The 21,740-nt window shown below is 39.7% G+C and overlaps 1 protein-coding gene across 1 annotated transcript in view; it reads left to right on the top strand.

Annotated features, from left to right (window-relative positions):
* TENM1 (teneurin transmembrane protein 1) overlaps nt 1-21,740 on the top strand; it is a 720,277-nt gene that overhangs the window by 603,016 nt on the left and 95,521 nt on the right. Inside the window, exons 21-22 of the mRNA XM_007952439.2 lie at nt 2,843-2,863; nt 10,738-10,970. Coding sequence (XP_007950630.1) covers nt 2,843-2,863; nt 10,738-10,970 — 254 coding nt within the window. The remainder of the gene's footprint in view (nt 1-2,842; nt 2,864-10,737; nt 10,971-21,740) is intronic.

Below are 21,740 nucleotides of genomic sequence, written 5' to 3'. Positions count from 1 at the left end.
AGGAGTGAGAACAGGGTTGTGCAAAGAAGACCCTGGAAAAATGAGTAGGAAGGCAACTGGTTCTTTGACATCAAATAATTCTGCCCAAGATTTTAAAAAGAAACTGAGAACAACATGAAATACAAATAAAGTGTTGCACCCATCACAGAGAAGGCCAGGTGAACTCCCATGACACCAGGTCACTAGACAGCAGTTCCAAAGTTGATACATTCCTTCCCTCTTCATCTTCCACCTCATGAAAATATAAAAAGAATAGATAAAACATTAAGCTAAATCAAAGAAGTGAAACATAAAAGGCTACATATGTATCATTCCATTTGTTTGAAATGTCCCGGAAGAGGCAAATAAGCAGAAACAGATAGTAGATTAGTGGTTGCCAAGGGCTGGGATGTGTGGAGGGGTGAGGAGTCACTGCTAATGGGGTTTCTGGAATTGGACGATGATGGTGGTTACAAAACTCTGAACATACTGGAAACCAATGGATTGCACATTTTAGAAGGGTGAATTGTGTATTAGGTGAATGAATATTTTAATTACTACTACTACTACTAATAGATGGCCAGTTAATCATCTTGATCCTAAGAAAATCAAAGATCAATGAAAAAACCTTACTACCAAGAGTATTTCCTACTCTAAAAAGATGTGCAGTTCGACTCCTTTCTCCTATCTCAGGGCAAGCTTCAAGTCAGTCAGTTGCCAGGTGGTGATGCCCACTGATGGTCCCAGACACGTGAAGAGCTCACACACTGGCACCTCAGCATGTCATCAGTTGCTAGCTAGGCAGCCGACTGACTTTGGTGGTGGCTCAATGCTAAATCCTTAACTAAAAGTAATTCTGAGACAGAACAAGGTCACATACTGGAAATAAATTCCATCGTTTTCACTTCCTCCCTCTGAGATGTTAATGAGAGAGGCTGCTCTATATAATAGGGGACATCTTTCCAAATCCACAGTGACATTATTGGCAGGATCAGAAGCAGCTGCAAGAAAGCCAAACCACCCCCCTTCCCACTCATTGCCATCACCTAAGAATTTCAAAACCCTTTGTAGCCACACAAATGGTCTGCACCATGAGAATCTGCTGTGGATGCAGCAGGTCATTCTAGCACTCCCACTACTAAACTTCCTTTGGCAGGATCAAGCATGTTACAGTAGTTAGAGCCAGCCTAGAGCACACTCACCTTGTGATTTTGAGGCCAAGAAGAGAAGCCAATGTCTAGAGACAAAGAAACTCAAGGAAGTACAAATGCCCAAGGCCAGGTTTCTAATTCATACTCTCCATCCTGCCTTTTGACCTTTTGTATCAACCAACAGGATACCTCCCCTTTTGAGTCAGGCCAGGGAAACAGAAAAATCAGCCAGCCTTGACCTGGCCCAATTGGTAAAACCACTGATTCTCTTTAAACAAAATTTAATCAGTGGTAGCAGATGGTTTCAAAGGAAATGATTTTGCATTTTATCTTCTTTACTGACATTCCAAAGGACAAGGACATTTTCTAGATTAGATAAAAAGGGTTTTTATTTTCATGGGCTTTTTGTTGTTGTTTGTTTGTTTGTTTGTTTGTTGAAATGACATAAGGGACAGATTTTAAAAGATGTTAAAATTAGAATGACTGTATCTCACAGATGATTACAGCTTTTTAATTCTGGGCAGACTTGACCCAAAGTCAGGCCTACACACAGAATGAGCCCCCTGTGTGAGAAGTCTCATACCAGATCCTACAGTGAAATGCCCCAAGCCATGCCTTATGCCAACAGGCTTACAGATTAGAGGCCCCCCAAAAAAGTGCTGCTTATTCTGGCCTCACCATTCTGTTTTGCCCAGTCCAGTTGCCCTCTTGAAGGGAGAATGACTGGAAGACAAAAAGCCTTAATACTTGATTTGCATGACATTTTATTGAAGCTGCTTTGATGCAAGAGTTTTGATGCCTGGAACACTCTGTCATGATCTAAGAGAAAACCTTCACACTTCTAAGTTTTGTAAAAATTTCTAGTGCTGCTAAGTAGTATGCACAAACCAATATTCCCACCCAATCTCTGAGATCAGATAAGTGGTTTAGGGTTAAGGTTGGGATAGCTATTGCCCACAGGACTTGATTCTAAAACTCAAGTGATTTTATGTTTGGATAGGATGGTTATGGCTATCAAAACAGTCGACCATGGTCAGACCCTTCACATGGCTACCTTTCCAACCCTTAGCCCAGTGGTTCTTAAATCTTAATCTGCATCAGAATCACCAGTGGAGTTTGTTACAAATAAAATCCCAGGCCCCACTCTTACCTCGAGATTCTGATTCAGCTGGTCTGGGTTTGTGGTTGGCACAACAGTTAGCACCCTCAGCTGCTAACTAAAAGGTTGCAGATGCAAATCCACCTAGAGACACCTCAGAAGAAAAGCTGGTGATCTGCTTCCAAAAAATGAGTCATTGAACACCTGCGGAGTACAGTTCTACTCTGATACACGTGGTGTCACCAGGAGTTAGAGTCCTGGAACACTGCCCCGGGAAACTGCACATGCAGCAAGAACACCAGCTCGTTCTGATGCTGATAGGCCAGGGAGAACCTTTTGAGAAACATGCCTTTTTTTCCTTTTTCTTTTATTTATTTATTTTTTGTCCACACACCAACCAGGTTATGCAATCACCCCATCATAGGAGGAGAAGCCGGGAGAGATTAGGTCAACTTTGGGTTCCACCCCTGACTAAATGATCCCTATGGAGTCTCTCTAATAGCCATAGCTGAGTTGGGAATAGATGTGTCTGCTCAGATTTGACTTGCTGAATGATACTGATGATTCTCTATTTACTTTTACTTGCCACTCGTGGACACCTTGTGCACCCTAGAAACAGAGATACCAGACATAGGTAAGCAAATCACATGGGCAGATGCCTGATGCCCCCTCTTGCCTAAGGGGCCATCCCCTAATAATATGCTAACAAGGACATTTTGCTTCTTAAAGTAAGGTTGAAGGAATAATATGACAGTGAAATTGGGAGTTACGACTCCGGTAAGTGTCTTCCAAGAGAAGGGAGCTCCAGTAACTGGGAATTTGCTGGAGAATCAGAATGTGCTGAAGAGACACAAGATAAATGAAAGCTGGCAATTCAGTACTTGATGGGAAAGCAAGGCCTTAAGTCTCATTATGTTTCCCTTAGGTGATATCACAAACAAGTCTGTAAGTTCAAATGGATTTGCTGTTTTCAAGTTGCAGGTAGGGAGAGAGATAATACCACAATCTCCCTAGATCCAGAAATATAGTGACAAGTGTATTAAGAGACCTGACCACGATGACCTTGAATAAGATTTTTTTTCTTTTATGTGACCTTATGGTTTCAATTTCTTCCCACCAAGAAGAAATAATAGAAAAACTTAAAACTGGCCATTTACTGGCAATGGCACATATCTCTGAAATTAATCATAATGAGTATTTCTATTCAATTTGTTTATGCATTACACTTGTCAAAGCTGTTGTAAATTACCTGAAATTGCAAAGGAGAAAATTGAATTTGCTCATTCTCGAATGCCAATTGTCATCAAAATAGGGTTTTTAATTTGACTTTTCTTTGGAAGATGCCACTTCGTAAATGCCAGTGCACAAGATCAGCCTTGGTACTTTGGCATAACTGATTCCTTAAGCAAATTAAGTCAGTTGTCAAATTGCGTGCTGGTAAAGTGTTGCATAGTATTAATTACAAGCGTTAATTGCCCATGTAACAAGCTATGTGACTTTAACTAGCATGAATGAAGTGATCTTCACTAAGTTGAAGGGCATTGCTTGAATGCAAAACTAACCAGAAGGTGACAATAAGTCTAACATTGACGTTACAGAAGAATGTTCACAATTCACAAATTGCAATATGCATTTAAACACAAAGGATTAAAGAAAATTGGACTGTAGTCTTGTGGTTTTTCGGCATTGCTTGCTTTCTCAGGTAAAGCATGTTTTCAGAAGGTACAAAGACACCAGTCTCAAAAGAGCTGAAGTGCACTTGGGAAATGGCATGAAATGGCAAGAAATTGCATATCGATATAGGGGATCTTCCTGACTGTTGGCCGCCGAGAAAATAACATTCATCAAATTTGAATGTGGCGTTGAGTTCGGGCTGTTTCATTTTTTAAAGGCCAGTGCACAAGGTTTGAAAACAGCCTAGCTGAGCAAAATAGGACATGTTGCTCAGTGAGAGGAAGGCAGGAAACGTGTGTGTGTATGTTTGCCACCTTCAGAGCAAGAAGATTCTGGTGATATTTTGCACACACAGTTACATATGATCTAATCTAATCTTAGTCCAGGAACAGACTTGTTAGTGACCCTAGGCATGCCCCCAATGTACCCGGGTTTTCCCCAGCTGAGGTTTAAGGAGAATGATAATTCTAACTTCCCTCACAGGCATTTGGGAGATATTCAATAATGAATGAATGTAATGCATTCCAAAGTGCTTTTGCACAAATAACATTTCTCTTGGAAAAATAGCCTATGGACTCTTCCTTAACAAAGCATGATTAATCTGCCTCAGTTGGAACTCCCACAAACTGATTGCCAAAATAATGAAGGTTGGTTCACAGGAGGGCACGACCCTTCTCTGTTCTAGAAAGGTGTAAGGGCACTGGAGAAATTTTATTCTGAAGGCAAAAAATCAACCAAATATGTACAAACTTTTACTCAAACCCCGATTAAAGCAGTCTTTGCTGCAGAGATGCTTTGTCTGATATGACTGCCAAATCAGTTCTGGAGTCTGTTGGGCCCTTAACAGTTTATTTACAGCACCTGTCCTAGTGGTTCCAGGGTTGAAGATGTCCCTGGTATCTACCGGTTTCTCTTATTTGATGAAGGTAAGTAGAAAAAAAATGAGTGTTACAATGGGACCTGATTTTTTTCCAATTAAAAAGTATAAACTGAGTCAGATCAGCATTTGCCAGCCTTACTACCATCAACATACAAATAAATAAATAAATAAATGCTTAGAAGGCAAATACAATTACAAATGCAATGAAGAACATGCCAATTCATCTTAACTGTTTTTGATGACCTTCTCCCCTCCATTTTGCTTGGCCAAGTAGCCAAGACCTGAACTCTTTTATATCTTAGCTGGTTTCATGTCCTACAGTCCAGTTGTGTTCAGCACTTACTGAATCTTACCCCTGTCAGGCACACTGTTGGCACTGAGGCTAGAAAGATGAGTGAATATGCTGAAGATAGGGAGATGAATATCCCTGCCTACGAAGAGCTCACAGTACTGTTGGGAAGAGATAGAGATGAAAAAATAATGCAGACACCTTGCACCCAAATATTGGTTTCTAATACCGTTCTCCAATAAAAGGAACCATGGCTCCTTGGAGAAATGTGTGATTCTAGGACTGGGACAGGAAATATACAAGATGAACTTGGAGCACCTGATGTGCCATAAAAGAAAAAAAGTGCTAAAAATTTTAAAGAAAAAAACCTAAAGTAAAGGGAGATTATCAATGATATGCAGGAGTCAGCTGAAAGCACTTCCTACAACCAAAGCTGAACAATTTGAACAATAAAATATATAAGGTAATACTGGATTATAACTCAAAATGTTGTTGTTGTTGTTGTTATGTGCCGTCGAGTCAGCCCTGACTCATAGCGACCCCTCCTTGGGTTTCTGAGGCAGTATCACTACGGAAGTAGGATTGCCCAATCTTCCTTCCATTTATCCATGATTCAGTAGTGCTATAAATAAATGGTTGAGTACATATATAAATGAAGAGGAGACAAATCTGCCATGCAGAAAAATTCCAAATAATTTATATAGACAATCCATCCATCCTCAAGGAAGTAGAGCATAACTCCCGATCCTTAAGTGTTGGCTGTGCATAGTGACATCCTTCCAAAGAGGATAATATGGCAAGTGATGGAGGGGTGTAATGTTAGAGAGGAGAAATCTTACTACCTCAGCCAGGTGATGAAGGTCACCATCAACAGTGATAAGTCAAGTTCATTACATGTACCCTTGATAGAATGTGATGAGAATGGCATTTTACTTCTGTGGTGTTCCTCCCAAAAACCCATAACCCTAGTCTAACTATGAGAAAAACATCAGACATATGCCAATAGAGGGGCATCCTACAAAACAGCTGACCAGTACTCCTCAAAACTGTCAAGGTCATCAAAAACAAGGAGAGTGTGAAAAACTTGTCCCAGTCCAGAGGAGCCTAAGGAGACATGACCACTAAATGTAATGTGCTATCCTGGATGGGATCCTGGAACAGAAAAAGGACATTAGGTAAAAACTAGGGAAACCTGGAAATCTATGGTCTTTAATTAATAATAATAAAATGCTAATACAGTGTGATAGGTGCTGCTAGATCAGGTACTCCTCCTGTCTGCCAATTTCTCACCTCTCTACTTCTCCTCAGTCATAACACTTGTGACATATGACAGTCATAGCCTTTTTACTCATCTGTCTCTCCCACTAGACGGTGAGTTTCATGGAGACAGGGGCTGTATCTTGTTCACAAGTAGGTCTCCAGACCATGGCACTGCTCCTGGGCACACTGCATGCACTTAACAGATGCTTTTTAATGAATTCCTGAGCAAACACATGATACAGAATGGCACTAAGGAAGGCATGAGTAGTTCAGCTGAGAGATGACAGTCTTAGACTAATGACAGCAGAGATAAAGAAAAGTAGGTAGATTGGAGAAGAATGTAAGAGAATCAATAAAACATGGTGATTTATTGGATGTAGGGAGTAGTGGAAAGGAGGAGTAGTAAAGAATGGCTTTGTTTTCCGGCTTGGACAACTGGATGCTAGGCAGACTGCTGGGCATAAGCACAGTAGAAAGAAACAAGACAAGGTTGTTCTCTCTGAGAGCTCATGATTTATTTGGGGATGCTGTCAAGTGCTGTCGAGTTGTCTCCAACTCATAGCAACCCTATGTACAGCAGAAAGAAACCCTGCCTGGTCCTGCACCATCCTCACAATCCTTGCTATGCTTGAGCCCATCATTGAAGCCATTGTATCAGTCCATCTCATTGAGGGTCTTCCCCTTTTTCGTTGACCCTCCACTTTACCAAGCATGATATCCTTCTCCAGGGAACGGTCCCTTCTGACAATATGACCAAAGTAGGTGAGATGAAATCTGGCCATGCTCACTTCTAAGGAGCATTCTGGTTTCACTTCTTCCAGGACAGATTTGTTCATTCTTCCGGCAGTCTGTGGTATTTTCACTATTTTTTGCCAACACCATAATGCAAAGGCATCATTCTTCTTTGGTCTTCCTTATTCATTGTCCAGCTTTCACATGCATATGAGGCAATTGAAAATATCATGGCTTGGGTCAGGTGCACCTTAGTCTTCAGCGGGACATCTTTGCTCTTTGAAGAGGTCTTTTGCAGCAGATTTCCCCCAGTACAATATGACATCTGATTGATTTCTTGACTGCTACTTCCATGAGTATTGATTGTGGATCCAAGTAAAATGAAATCTTTAACAACTTCAAACTTTTCTCCATTTATCATGATGTTACTTATTGGTCTAGTTGTGAGGATTTTTGTTTTCTTTATGTTGAGGTGTAATCCATACTGCAGACTGTAGTCTTTGATCTTCATCAGTAAGTGTTTCAAGTCATCTTCACTTTCACCACCCAAGGTTGTGTTATCTGCATATCGCAGGTTGTTAATGAGTCTTCCTCCTCTCCTGATGCTGTGTTCTTCATATAGTCCAGCTTCTCAGATTATTTGTTCAGCATACTACAGTTTGAACAAGTATGGTGAAAGGATACAACCCTGACAGACATCTTTCCTGATTTTAAACCATGCAGTATCTCCTTGTTCTGTTCGAACAACAGCCTCTTTGGTTTATACACAGGTTCCTCATGAACACAATTAAGTGTTTTGGAATTCCCATTCTTCACAGTGTTATCCATAATTTGTTATAATCCACACTGTCAAGTGCCTTGGCATAGTCAATGAAACACAGGTAAACTTCTTCTGGTATTCTTTGCTTTCAGCCAAGATCCATCTGACATCAGCAATGATATCCCACATTCCACGCCCTCTTCTGAATCTGACTTGAATTTCTGGAAATTCCCTGTCAATATACTGCTGCAACCATTTTTGAATTATCTTCAGTAAAATTTTACTTGAGTGTGATATTAATGATATTGTTTGATAATTTCCACATTCTGTTGGATCACCATTCTTTGGAATGAGCACAAATATGGACTCTCTTCCAACAGATGGTCTCTAAATTCAAGTGGGATATAATCAAGGTCATATTTTGGCTCTCATGGGCTTGTTTTAATTTTCTTCAGCTTCAATTTGAACTTGCATATGAGCAATTGATGGTCTGGTTCATAGTCAGCTCCTGGCCTTGTTATGACTGATGATATTGAGCTTCTCCATCACCTCTTTTCACCACAAAAAAAAAAAAAGCACCTCACTGCTGCCAAGGTGTTTCTGACTCATAGCAACCCTCCTTGGGTTTCTGAAGTGGTATCTCTATGTATAAGTAGACTGCCCAATCTTCTTTCTGAGGAGTTGTTGGTGGATTTGAACCACCAGCCTTCTGGTTAGCAGTTAAATGCCTTAGGCACTATATCACCAGAGCTCCCACCTCTTTCCACAGATGAAGTCAATTTGATTTCTGGTTATTCCATCTTGTGAGGTTCACATGTATGGTCGAAGTTTATGTTGTTGATAAAAGGTATGTGCAATGAACAAGTCGTTGGTCTTGCAAAATTCTATCCTGCAATCTCCAGCATCATTTCTATCACTAAAGCCATATTTTCCAACTACAGATGCTGCTTCTTTGTTTCCAACTTTTGCATTCCAATCACCAATACTATCAATGCATCTTGATTGCATGTTTGGTCAATTTCAGACTGCGGGAAGGTCATAAAAATCTTACATTTCTCCAATATTGGCTTTAGTGGTTGGTGCATAAATTTGAATAATAGTAGTATTAACTGGTCCTCTTTGCAGGCATATGGATATTATCCTATCACTGACAGCATTGTACTTCAAGATAGATCTTGAAGTGTTATTTTTGACAATGAATGTGATGCCATGCGTCTTCAATTTGTCATTCCTGGCATGGTAGACCATATGGCCAATACCAGTCCATTTCAGTTTAGGATATCAGTCTTTAGGTGTTCCATTTCATTTTTTACAATTTCCAATTTTCCTAGATTCATCCTTCATACATTCCACATTCTTATTATTAATGAATATCTACAGCTGTTTCTTCAAATTTTTAGTTGTGCCCCATCAGCAAATGAAGGTCCCAAAAGCTTTATTCCATCCACATTCTTAAGGTTAACTGTCCTTTCAGGATGCAGCTATTCCCCAGTTGTATTCTGAGTTCCTTCCAACCTGAAGGGCTCATCTCCAGCACTATATCAGACCGTGTTTCACTGCTCTTCATAAAGTTTTCTTTGTTTGGGGATACAAACACATAAAAAATAATGTAATATGATATGTAATCTACAAGATAGAGATAGGCATAAGGCAAATAACCCAGGCTGGAGGCTGATGGAACACTTTCTTCAGGAGATGATACCTGGGTAGAGTCTTAACACATGCATGAGAAGTAACTGAATAAAGAAAGACTACACCACGAAACATTAAAAAGTTTTTAAAAGATGAGGACCGAAAGAACATGTTTTCCATCACCCTGGAGCCAGTGTGGGGAAAAAAAAAAATGGATTTAAGACTTCAAAGACACTTCCTATGAACTGGGCTATAGGAAATATCCCAGGCCAGAGATGATGAGATTTTGAGCTAATGCAATGGAAGAAGGGATAAAAGAAGGGGATGGTCCTGTAAGATAGTTTATAGACACAATTGCATGTGAAGAGGAAAGGAGAGATTAAGGACAACTTTCAGATTTGGGGCTTGGATGATGCCACTAGCACATGAACCTAAAAGCAAAGTATCCAAACCAAAGTTACTGCAGCCTTTAAAAAAATTAAATTAGAGAATCAAAATTAATGAATGAGCTCAGCCATCTATCCAGATGAAAATAATACAAGAGATCCCATGTGAATAGCTTCAGGAGCACCCAAATCCAATCAAGTTAGCTTTAGCATAGCCTGTGAAAATATGGCTGATTGTGATGAGAACCACAAAATTAAATATTGTCAGTTCTATTATGTCCTGAAAGAAGAGTAGGTTTGAGAACTGTGGTGGTCAGCTAAACAAGGAAAGCCCCTATAAGCAACATCCCTCTACTTTTGTATATACCTTTTGATTTGTGACAAGAGCCTGGGAGGATGGTACTGTCACCAGTGAGGTAAGAAACCCAGAAAGGGAAGTAGGTTTATGAGGGATGGAGAAGGCAGGAAAAGAGAATAAATTCTTTTTTAGATTGATTGAGTTTGAGATGACTGAGACATCCAGGAAGTCATCCAGTAGGTCAGTGAATAGCTGAGTATAATGGCATGAGAAAAGTCATCTCTAGGATTTTTCTCCCTTCTGTTTCTTTCTACCCCCAGGTGGATAATATTTAGATGTGAGCATCATTACAGGTTAGCAGTGCACATAGATTATATTTGTATGTATATGTGTGTGTGTGTATATATATATTTAAGCAGTCCTATTACTAGGGGAAAAAAAAACAAGCACCAGGATTATCCAGCTCAATACATGAGAAGGAAGATACATGAATTCTCTCAACTAGTAAGAGCTCTTTCCATTTGTGACCAAAGGTGGACCCCAGGGGGTGCATGCTGAACCAATTGCTTTGAATAACTTTGCTTTTCTCTTCCTTAGCACAAGTCCTGCTCACAAATACTATCTGGCTATGGACCCTGTGTCTGAATCACTTTATCTCTCAGACACCAATACGCGAAAAGTCTACAAGTTGAAATCTCTTGTGGAAACAAAAGATCTGTCCAAGAATTTTGAAGTGGTGGCAGGAACAGGTGATCAGTGCCTTCCCTTTGACCAGAGTCACTGTGGAGATGGTGGAAGAGCATCGGAAGCTTCACTGAACAGCCCTCGAGGTAAAAAAAGAAAAAAAAATTGATCTAAAGATTTCATTTGACTTGATAAAAACCTAAGGCAATGCCACACTGTAGTCCATTCATCCTCAGTGTTCTGCCTCTGACAGACATCTTCCCTGAAGTTACCTCAGAAGACAGGCACCCCCTCTGGACTAAATTTTTAGCCAGTATGCATTAAGAATGCCAAACCTGTTAGTGAAATATTGAAATGTTTCCTTTCTGCTTGATAAAAAACTATTGTCTGAAGTCCCCTGAGTGCCTCACTGATACCCTCAACCTCTCCCCAGGAAGTCCCTCCTGCTAACTCCTCACAATCTAGTAACTAAGGGCTAACTCCTGGCCCAGCAGCAAGCCTCCTAGACTCTGCTGTAGCCCGTGTCCTCCTTTGCTTCATATCAAGTTTGTACCAACCTTCTAAGGAGCCCTGGTGGTGCAATGGTTAAAGTGACCAGCTACCACTGTTAAATATTTTGAATACTTCACAGACCCTAAACATTCCTGACTTTTGCTTAACAAGCTTAAATGAACCTTTCTTCCATCAATTTATCTAAATCTTTCTTGAAGCTACTTACATTTTTAATTCCTATCATCTGTAGGATAACAAGCTGCACAAATTTTTTTGCCTTCTGTGAGAGCAAGGCCCCACTTGTATTTGTCCCAGTTTTACTTTTCAATCTTCAAGGTCTTGCCCTCAATTATATTGTCTGGAATTTAGTGAACAAATCTGTGTTCTCCCAGGCAGCTTCATGATTTTGTAGACTTACATCATATTCTCATCTTAGCCTGCAAAGTGGAAGGATAGTCAGTTTTTAAGTCTGTCGTCATATATGAACTACCCTATTTCCTTAATTATTTAATCACTCCTATTTCTTCTCCAAGATATTTTTTCTGCATTCATTAGACTGGGCGTTATGAAATCACTGTTGTTGTTGTTGTTGTTGTTGTTGTTGTTATTATTATTTTGGGAGCTATGGTAGTGTAGTGCCTAAAGCACTTGACTGCTCACCAGAAGGCTGGCGGTTCAAATCCACCAGCCACTCCTCGGAAGGAAGGTTGGGCAATCTACTTCCATAGGGATACTGCCTCGGAAACTCAAGGAGGGGTCGCTATAAGTCGGGTCTTACTCGATGGCACATAATAACAACAACAACATTATTATACAAATCATCCACATTTGTTGCAGAAAAATTAGAAGAATACAAACAAATTTAATTAAAATAGCCCATAATTCTACCACATATAGAAAACTGTCGTTATGATTTTAGTGTATATCCCACTAGCCCTTTTTTCCTATACAGATCATATGTTTCATTCCTTAACGATGGAATCCTATTCTATAACCTGCCTTTCCATTGAATGTGTTATGAACATCTTTCCACGCCAATAAATACAATGAGGTCAATATGTTTAATTTGTTAAATGTTCACTTATTATTTCAAATATAGAGTGGGTACTCTTTAACCATTTGGCATCTGCCATATTGGTATTAAATTGTAATACTATCAGAATTTAAAGCCTTCTCTTTCTTCAGGACCAAATTCAAGACCTATGTCTTTCATAAAGCCCCTGTAGTTAACCCCCGCCCATTAAATCTGCATTTCTATAACAGTTAGCGTCTACACTACCCAATTAACATTTTATTATATTTTGCCTTCTTTTATTTTCCAGTTCTTTCATGACTGGCAGGTTTTTTTCTCATCAGCTAAGCTGCTTGAGATGAGAAATTACATCTAATATTTCTTTTGAGTTCTCCACAGCTTCTCTACCCCCTGCAATTTCTAGCACAGTGTGGAGGCCACTGTCCATGTATATTGTACAATTCATCAGTTAACTCTTACCTATGCTAGGTATTTCTGAAAATAATTTCAATGCTTCATGAGGGGGTGACTTTTTACCTAAGGATGCATAAGCTCCCAAGTATTAAAGTGTTTTGAAATGTTCCTTTTTCCTCTGGTGCCATCTCTCATTCCTGACACGTAGTAGGACCTCAATAAATATTTGATGAGTGAATGAATAACTTGGGTGCAATGTATAATCAGCTCATCTTTCAAGGAAATACATTAGGCTGGGTCCCACCTTTTACACAGGTTTAAAAGTCTCGCAGGTATTCTAAGGATTTCTGCATAGGAAATGGGAAGGAATCAAACCTGTATTGTGCTTAAAATTGACATCCCCCTGAGTAGTTGCTAGTATGAAAACCACTCATCTCACCTACCACATTCCACCTGCCACACAGAGAATGAATATCTCGGCTTTTCTAAATAAAGCAAATAATTGGTTCACTGCTGCCTTTTTTGCTTAGAAAGCAGCAATAATAGAGTCCTGATGAACAGGATTTACATGAACTCCTGAAGCATCAGTAATGAGAGTGCCAAAATTTATATATCTATTAAAGTTAACATTAAGCTGAGGTTTTCTTCTTGTCATAGCTAGTAGTGCATTTTCCTTTGGCTCGATTTACTCCTTTTTCTATCCAAGAGTGGCCTTTCCCACAATCGGGTACACTTTTTTTCATCCCAAAGCAGTAAGGGGGCCTAAGAACATCTGGCCTAGGCCTCAGACAGCTGAGTGCCTAATCCATCCAGGACAGTGTTCACATAATATCATGAAGCTGATGTTGACAACATCTGCTCTGACCTTGTGAGTGAACTAAGATGCTTAATGGAGGTGGGGGAGGGGTGGCTCAGACTAGGTATCCACCACATCTCCTTCAACCATGTTAGCAAGGCTTGAGGATTCTGTTAGTGATCTTCAAAATCACCCAGAGGGCAGAACTTACGTCCAGATATCAGTCACTTGAAATTGCTGGTCAGAACACTTAGTTGCCTAGCTAGGTCACCTAGCTTCATGCCAAATATAGACAGCACTCAACCTTGGCAGTAAATCAGAAGTGAGATTCTCATTATATGCAATGCTGCCGGGCAATTTCAGAGACTTCCAAAGAAGGAAAAACCATGCAAGAAGTCATTAAAGTACAGTATACAGATTGAGAGGAGGGTATTGCTAATTATGTCTTTGAGGTTCTCCTGTAGGTTCCCGGACTCTCACAAAAGTCCGATTTATTTATTTACTTATTTATTTTGCTTTACAGCTGCCATGCACATCAGCTTCAAATGAGCCTCCCCCCCTTCTGCCCTCCCCTTGGAAGACAGCAAATGTTTAATGTATTTCTTTAAAGAGAGGTTTGATTTCTCCCTCCCCCTGGAAGCTAAGAAAGAAAAGCTATAGATCAGTAGAAAACAGAAATGTACATCTAGGGAGTACCATTTCCAGGTTAGGAAAGAGCGCTTGCTCTAAGACTTTAACGAGTAACATATTGCAGTTATAGGCAGGCTCTCCAACATGTCCTTAGTTATGCAAGGTGAGTCAAATCAATGTGAATTTGCAAGACAGCTAACTTACGTTCTGAATCTACTCTAAAAAACAGTATGTAATAAAATTTGCTTTTGAGATTGTCCTAAAATTGGAGTAAATCATCATATGGGCTTACAAATCAGTCAGCAAAAAGTAAAAGGTCAGAAGCTATGGAATGTTTTTTGGGGTGGGGGTTATTTGTTGTTATTGTTGTTTGAGAAATGGCAACAAACTATGGTAAATACCAAGTTATAGAGCCTGGACTTTCTTGTTCAATCCATATAATGCCAGTGTTTCTCTGAATGGCCCTGTGTAAGTCACTGTACCTAGCTATGGTTTCATTTCTCTGGACACTAAACTAGGCTTAATGATATCATTGACTAGTTTTGTGACATGGGTTAGTTATTTAAACACTGGTTCCTAAGACTCCTCAGTTGTAAACTGAAGGTCCCAAGATAATCTCTTAATTTCCCTTCCAGCTCTGATGTATTAAAATAACCATAGCTATAACTTACTGGGAGTCCCTGGGTGGCAAAAATGTTTAAGTAACTAACCCAAAGGTTGGTTGTTCAAACCCAACCAAAAGTTGGGCTATTTGTTTCCTAAAGGTCACAGCCTTGAAAACTCTATGGAGCAGTTCTGCTCTGCACACGTGGGTCACCATGAGTTAGAATCGACTGGATGATAACTAACAACAGCACAACTTACTGAGTGCCCACTGCCTATCATGCCCTATGTTAGGTGTTTTATACACAATATCTCTAATTTTCACAACAACAAACCACAAGGTAATTAGTATTATTCCTGTTGTACGGATGAGGAAAAAGAGACTCAGACAGTTTAAGAAATTTACCCGTCAAACAGTATATAGGTAAGAACACTGGAATTCAAACCCAGGTCAGCCTGGTTCCAAAGCCCATGATGCTAAAACAAAACAAACAATAAAAAACCTGTGATGCCTCCACTGTATCTTACTGCCTGCCTTTCAGCTAAACTCCATGGTCTCTATCTCTACTGGCTTCTCTGAGAGGGTGGAGAAGATTCGAAAATGCTTTTCAATCCAGTGACATATATGCAATGGGAACAAAACATTTTATAGTCTAGTTTCCATGTTCTGTTAAAACTATTTCTCTGATTTTTCTGAACTAGTGGTAGTGCACCCATAGTGCACTATATAGCATTTGCATAGCATGTAAGTATTCAAGTAAACCTCCAGGAAAGTTTGTCACATATGTTTGGAGTACTCTGCAATCAGAAACTTCACCAACTTTTTCTTAAAGGATAGAGGCAGGAAAGCTTCCCTTTTTTAAATTTCTTAACTATAACAAGTAGCTACAGATTTTGTTTGAAGTAAAAATGGAAACTTCCCTGAATGGAATTTCATATGTGATAGGCTCTAAGCACTTCGGGGAAGAAGCCCTTAACTGATCCAGTTTTATGACTTTGATTTGAACCCCAGTAAAGAGAAACATTTGCCATTTTACTCATCAGTACTTCAATGTAATGGGACAAGGAAAAAATTTAGCCACGAGGTTGATGGAGTGCTAATCCCTAGCATTGTATATGAGTTTGAATTGACTTTGAAAGATGCTTTGAAAACATGCATGGATGATGTAGCTGAAACTTAAGTTCCATTTATTATTTTTACTGCAACTTTCTTTAATTCTACAGAGAACTCAAACTAATGAGTCATGTAATAGATGACCAAGTACTTAAGCAGAATGTGAAATGGTACTAGGTGAGGATATAAAATAAAATTTGTGACAAGCTGAATACATTTATTTTTAAAAAATAGATATAGAGTGTGAAAGAGTGACTACAGGATGAAATTAATCAATGACTTAATTTGGTTCTCTTGGACCTCATCTGGATTTTATCTCTCTTTTCATGTACATCTTTAAGGAAATTGACCTCAGGACTCGGCAGGACTCAGGCAATATCCAGATGAGTACAAACAATTCCTGAGCCATTCCCTATCAGGGAAATGACCCTTAAATCTTGACAGCTTTCTAAAGTGGTTTTAGGGTACTCGTGGCGTTAATCACACAGGATTCACTTTAACTTTATTGGCAATTAAGAAATGTGGGTATGATAAAGTCTAGACACAAACAATCTGTTTTTGTCCCTACTCAGATCTATTTGAGGTACATCATGAAGCTCTACGGATTCCCCTGGCATCTTCTTGCCAATTCTGAAAAGTTAAATTTGGGGTTAGCAGGAAGAGACTAAGACTCCAATCAGTGACTTCTTGCTAATGTCCTTTGTTTCTATGAGGAAGAGAGTGTAGTGCAGAAATAGGTACAAGAATATTCTTTTGGTCTTCCTATGCAATGGGCACAGTTGGGATTTTCCTAAATTCTTTTACCATATGATCCACCATGATGATATAACCATTTGGATTGATACGAAGGTCAAAATTACAGGTAGGCCACAGTATAAACAGAAAGAATGACATCTTTAGGAAACTACAAATAATTCAGAATTATTAAAGTAAGAATATTTGAGGGTGAAAAGAGAGAGAGGCAGGGGTAGGGATGGGAAGTTTGTATTTTATAATATAGGTGAAGAATTGGAAGCAGGAGATTGACACAATCGTCTGATGTATGCATACTTGACCAGTTTTTCTGGTGATGGAATATGCATGCACTGGAGCAAGGCTAAGCAGAGAAACCATAGTAAGTAGTAATATTTAAAGAGAAAGCAATGGAAGAGGCCAATGAAAGAAACAGAGACAAAATTCTTAGAAAAAGAAGTAAACCAAAGGAGTGTGCTATCCAACCAACCAAGTAAGTAGCTTGTTTCAAGAAGGTGTTAAAAACAGTAGGAGCCCTGGTGGTGCTGTGGTTAAATGCTAACCAAAAGATCAGCTTTAACCTCTGCACCACCAGCACTCCTTCACTTACACCCAACCTTGGCTAATTGACTGTTTGGTCCAGGTAGCATGCATGGTTGAGAAAAATTGTATTTAGTTCATTCAAGTTTTATAAAGCTACACATGCATTATTAAATGTAATTTTCCTTCTACATTTATTTTAAGTTTCACATATGCATAAGATTCTAGCCAACACAGAGGTGATGTTTTTGAGGCCAAATACCATGATAGATAAGATTCCAAGTTCTGGAGTCAAACAGAACTGAATGCTAATACCAGATTCAATATTGTAACCTTGGCCAAGACACCTCACTTCCCTGAGGTTCCGTTTCCTCATCTGTAAAGGAGTGATCGCAATAGTACCTACACAACAGGGTTGTTGTTTGGTGATGCACGCAAAGTGCCTAGCATATTGTGGGCACACAGTAAATGTTACCTGACATTATGATCAGTGTTGCTGTTTTATTGTTGTTGTTGTTGCTAGCTGCCATTGAGTTGACCCCCAATTCATGACAACCCATGCACAACAGGACCATGTGACTCATGGGGTTTTCACTGGTTGATTTTCTTCAAAGTAGATCACCAGGCCTTTCTTCCTGGTCTTTTAAAGTCTGGAAGCTGTGCTGAAACCTCTTCAGCATCATAGCAACATGCAAGCCCCCACTGACAGACTGCTGGTGGCTACGCATGAGGTGCATTGGCCAGGAATTGAACCTGGCTCTCTTGTATGGAGGGCAAGTATTCTACCATTGAGCCACCACTTCCCCTCTGTTTTGTTGTTAATAATAATACTTACAATAGTGATCCAGGATAGAATATGTTTCTTTGGAAGGAGGTTGAGTTCAATGCCCTTGCAGGTCAACCTGAGACTTGAGACATGCTAGGTAGGAATGACATCACCTAAAAAGCAAGGGTCAGGGAAGTAGTGTGATTCAGGTATTGTGCGTGATTTGAATAGCTGACCCTCCCCAGTGTTGAGATGTAGTGATTCTAGGGCTGTTTCCTTGTACATGTTATATTCTGAGGAGCCCCACAAGGCCTACCTAACCAAAATTGTTCTATTGTCAGCCTACAATTTCACCATTAAATTCATTCCATAAGAGTTTTCTTCTGAAGTGAACTTCAACATTTAGTGCTGGATATTGCCTGGGAGAGAAACACATTAATTCCTCATTAAAACACTTTATGGGGGCCTTGAGGTTATGGGGCACAGGATGGATATGTTTGGATGGAAGAGATCACCTGGAGAGGACAAGCCAAGGTAGCAAGGGGAGGTATGCTGCTAGGTATCTGGCAGAATGTTTGCAAAGGGGAGTTGGATAGTGCCGGAATAACAACTGATAGACTTTACCTCCTTTGCAGTATTGTCTGTAATGAGACTTGAACCTCTACATGTCAAGACAGACAGTATGGAATTATAATTCTTTCTCATTTTATTTCAGATCACTAGCCAATATAACTTTGCTTCCTTATCATAGCTCCTCAGCATCACACTTTTCTTATTTGTCCACTTACAAATCGCCTTAGCAGGAAAATAAAAAGGGGGCCCGCCCCTGTCAAAAAAAAAAATGACAGAGATCACACACTAACAGACTGCAAATCACTTAAATCATATTTTGAGTAGTGTATTATGGTAACCTATAAATAACTAATTGCGTAAAATTGCTTTAGTAGTTTCTAGATGGCAGCTTTAATTAAAAGCACCAGAGACATTTAGAAGTTTAGAAATGGATGGCATGTAATTTGCCCTTTTACCAACCATAAAATGGTAATTAAGGAATTTGATTCACTTCTTCCTATTAAAAGTTTTATGAGAATAGCAAGTTCCTTCTAAATACAGTTTCTCTTCAGCAGAAGGTAGTACATTTGCTTTATCAGTCTTCTCCAGCAGGGTAAGATGTTTTAATGTACAAATTCTTCAGAAGTTAATTAGGAAATTTCTTTCCATGCAAAATATTTGTTTTTAAGGTTCTAAAACGTGTAACTGTATTAGAACTAAACCTTTGATCATGGCCCCGTATTGCTCCACTAGCAATCCAAGGTGGCCCCATAATTTCAAGTTTGCCAAATGCATGCGGCTGCCTCTAAAATCAAAGAAATGAGGAATTCATTTCCTGGTGAGTCTAGCATGTTTTGCTGCTTTTTGAAGGGATATGAAATCTACAATACTTTGACTTCTCAGTGAATCCGGAATATTCACTCCACAGCAGAGGAGTCTATCAGAAGATGGTTTTAGCTTCATTGATCCTCCAGCAATACTAGATAAATTAGCAGGTATATAGAGTAGAACTCATACAGCATGCAGCAAACCAAAATGTCTTTGGAAATCTCCGATTCTAACATCATCACGGCCTAAAACACAGCTGGAAATGAAGCCAGGGATTCCATTTTTATTTTTATTTTTTTATTGTGATTTGGGTGAAGATTTACAGAGCAAATTCACTTTCCATACAGTAGTTCACATACACTTTGTCTCATGTCATTGACCACAGTTTCCCACAATGCAACAGCTCCCCTCCCACTTCCTCCCCATAGTTACCTCTTCCCAGTGTCCATCCCTCCATACACTCCTGCCCCCTGAGCTGTCTCCCTGTGCATAAGCAGCCCTTCTTTCTCCCATGATTGTTCTCTCCAAAGAATGTATCTACTTGAGTTAAATGTTCAACTTATATGCCTGTATTTTGTTTGGCTGGAAACCACAGGTGTGGGTTCAATTCCAGACCTGAAGGGAGCTAGGGGCCATAGTCTCAGTGGTTCCACCAAGCTCTATTCCATTTTTATTTTATAATTGATGTATTGATTGTATATTTCAGCCACTTCAGCCCAAAGATTATAGAAGGCACCACACATTTTGAAGGCACTGATAAGTTATATATATATAAGAAAGCCAGTTGCTGGTTTTCTTTTTTTGTGACCGTCCTTTTGGGGTTTGTTGTTTTTTGTTTGTTTGCTTGCTTTGTTTTGTATTTTTAAGTCAAGAAGATTTTTCAATGTTATCTAACACAGTTGCTGCAATAATGGGCTCAAACACAGCAGGACAGGACAGTGTTCCGTTCTGTTGTCTGTAGAGTCATTATGAGTCTAAACCAATTCAAAAGCACCTAACAATAACAACAACGTTCCTGATAAGTTACGAAAAGTACAGCCCAAATGGTATAAGAAAGAGATCAGAGAATGAGAAAAAAGAGAGAAGTTAGGTAAGTGGAGAATGAAGAGGAAACTCCAAATGGGAAATGAATGGCTCAGCCTTTTTTGTCAGGGCTGGGGTGGTCCCAAAATGGAATTTGTTAAGAAGGCCCTAATGCATTATGTTTAATACATTCTTAAGTCCAGCTAAAGCATCCTGTGCTCTTAGTTACAGTCCAGACTTTCGAAAACCTAATGACTTATTATACCTGTTGTGATCCTCATTCCTACCCACTTGGGTAGGTATTACACATCTTTCCTAATAGGCTAACCATTAGACAAGACCAATGGAATTGTTTGACATAATTGGTGAGGAAATACCTCCATCTAGATGTTTGCAAGTTTTTGAGCCAATGTGTAATTGCAATTAGTGAGTATATAGTGTATAGGAGCTCTGGAGGTGCAGTGGATAAAGGACTTGACTGCTAACCAGAAGGCCAGCGGTTCAGACCCACAAGCTGCTCCATGGAAGGAAGACTGGGTGACCTACTTCCATAAAGATTTACAGCCTCAGAAACCCAGTGGGCTTTGCTATGAGTCAGAAACGACTTGATGGCAGTGAACTGAGTGTCATTAGTGTGTTGTGTCCTGAAAGATGAGCAGGATTTGGATACTTGGGGAAAGAGAGCTGGCAAATAGATGGTGATGGGAAAGTGAGTAGTATGCTTCACAGCCATCAGTTTGGCTGGAGGAGTAACACAGAATCCTGTACAGACTCATCATCACTGTCAACATGGACTGAGGTGGCCAAAGAGGAGCTGCTGATAGAATACACATAACAGCTTCTGTTCATATGCTTGCCGTCAAGTTCTACTGAACCAGGTAAATGTGTAACAGATGAACCACAGTATGATGCCAGAAAACTAACAGTTTATCCAAAACATCAATACATACTGATATCACTTGTGTTAGATTTCATAGAAAGAATAAATGTTATTTTGTTTAGTACTTACAGTAATCCACTGACACAGGCAGCTCAGCTGTGATTCTCATTTAACAAATACAAAAACTGGAGGACTAGGACATTATGAAGATTTTTTTCAAGTCACACTCAGTCTCACAATTGGATGACATAGCTTTTACCTCCAGACTCTTTCCTCCTCCTCATTATATCTCTCATGAACATATCTGTTGTTGTTCTTGTTGGCTCCGACTATCGCATCCCTGTGTACAACAGAACGAAACGCTGCCAAGTCAGACGCCATCCTCACAATCCTTGTTATGCTTGAGCCCATTTTTGCAGCCACTGTGTCAATGGTAGCGTAGTGCCTAAGACATTTGACTGCTAACCAGAAGGCTGGCGGTTCAAACCCACCAGCCACTCCTCAGAAGGAAGATGGGGCAATCTACTTCCATAG

This window comes from Orycteropus afer, unplaced genomic scaffold (assembly GCF_000298275.1).
Source record: "Orycteropus afer afer isolate SDZICR_OR568_19922 unplaced genomic scaffold, OryAfe1.0 scaffold00337, whole genome shotgun sequence".
Lineage (NCBI taxonomy): Eukaryota > Metazoa > Chordata > Mammalia > Tubulidentata > Orycteropodidae > Orycteropus > Orycteropus afer.
This window is presented reverse-complemented; position numbering and strand designations above follow the sequence as displayed.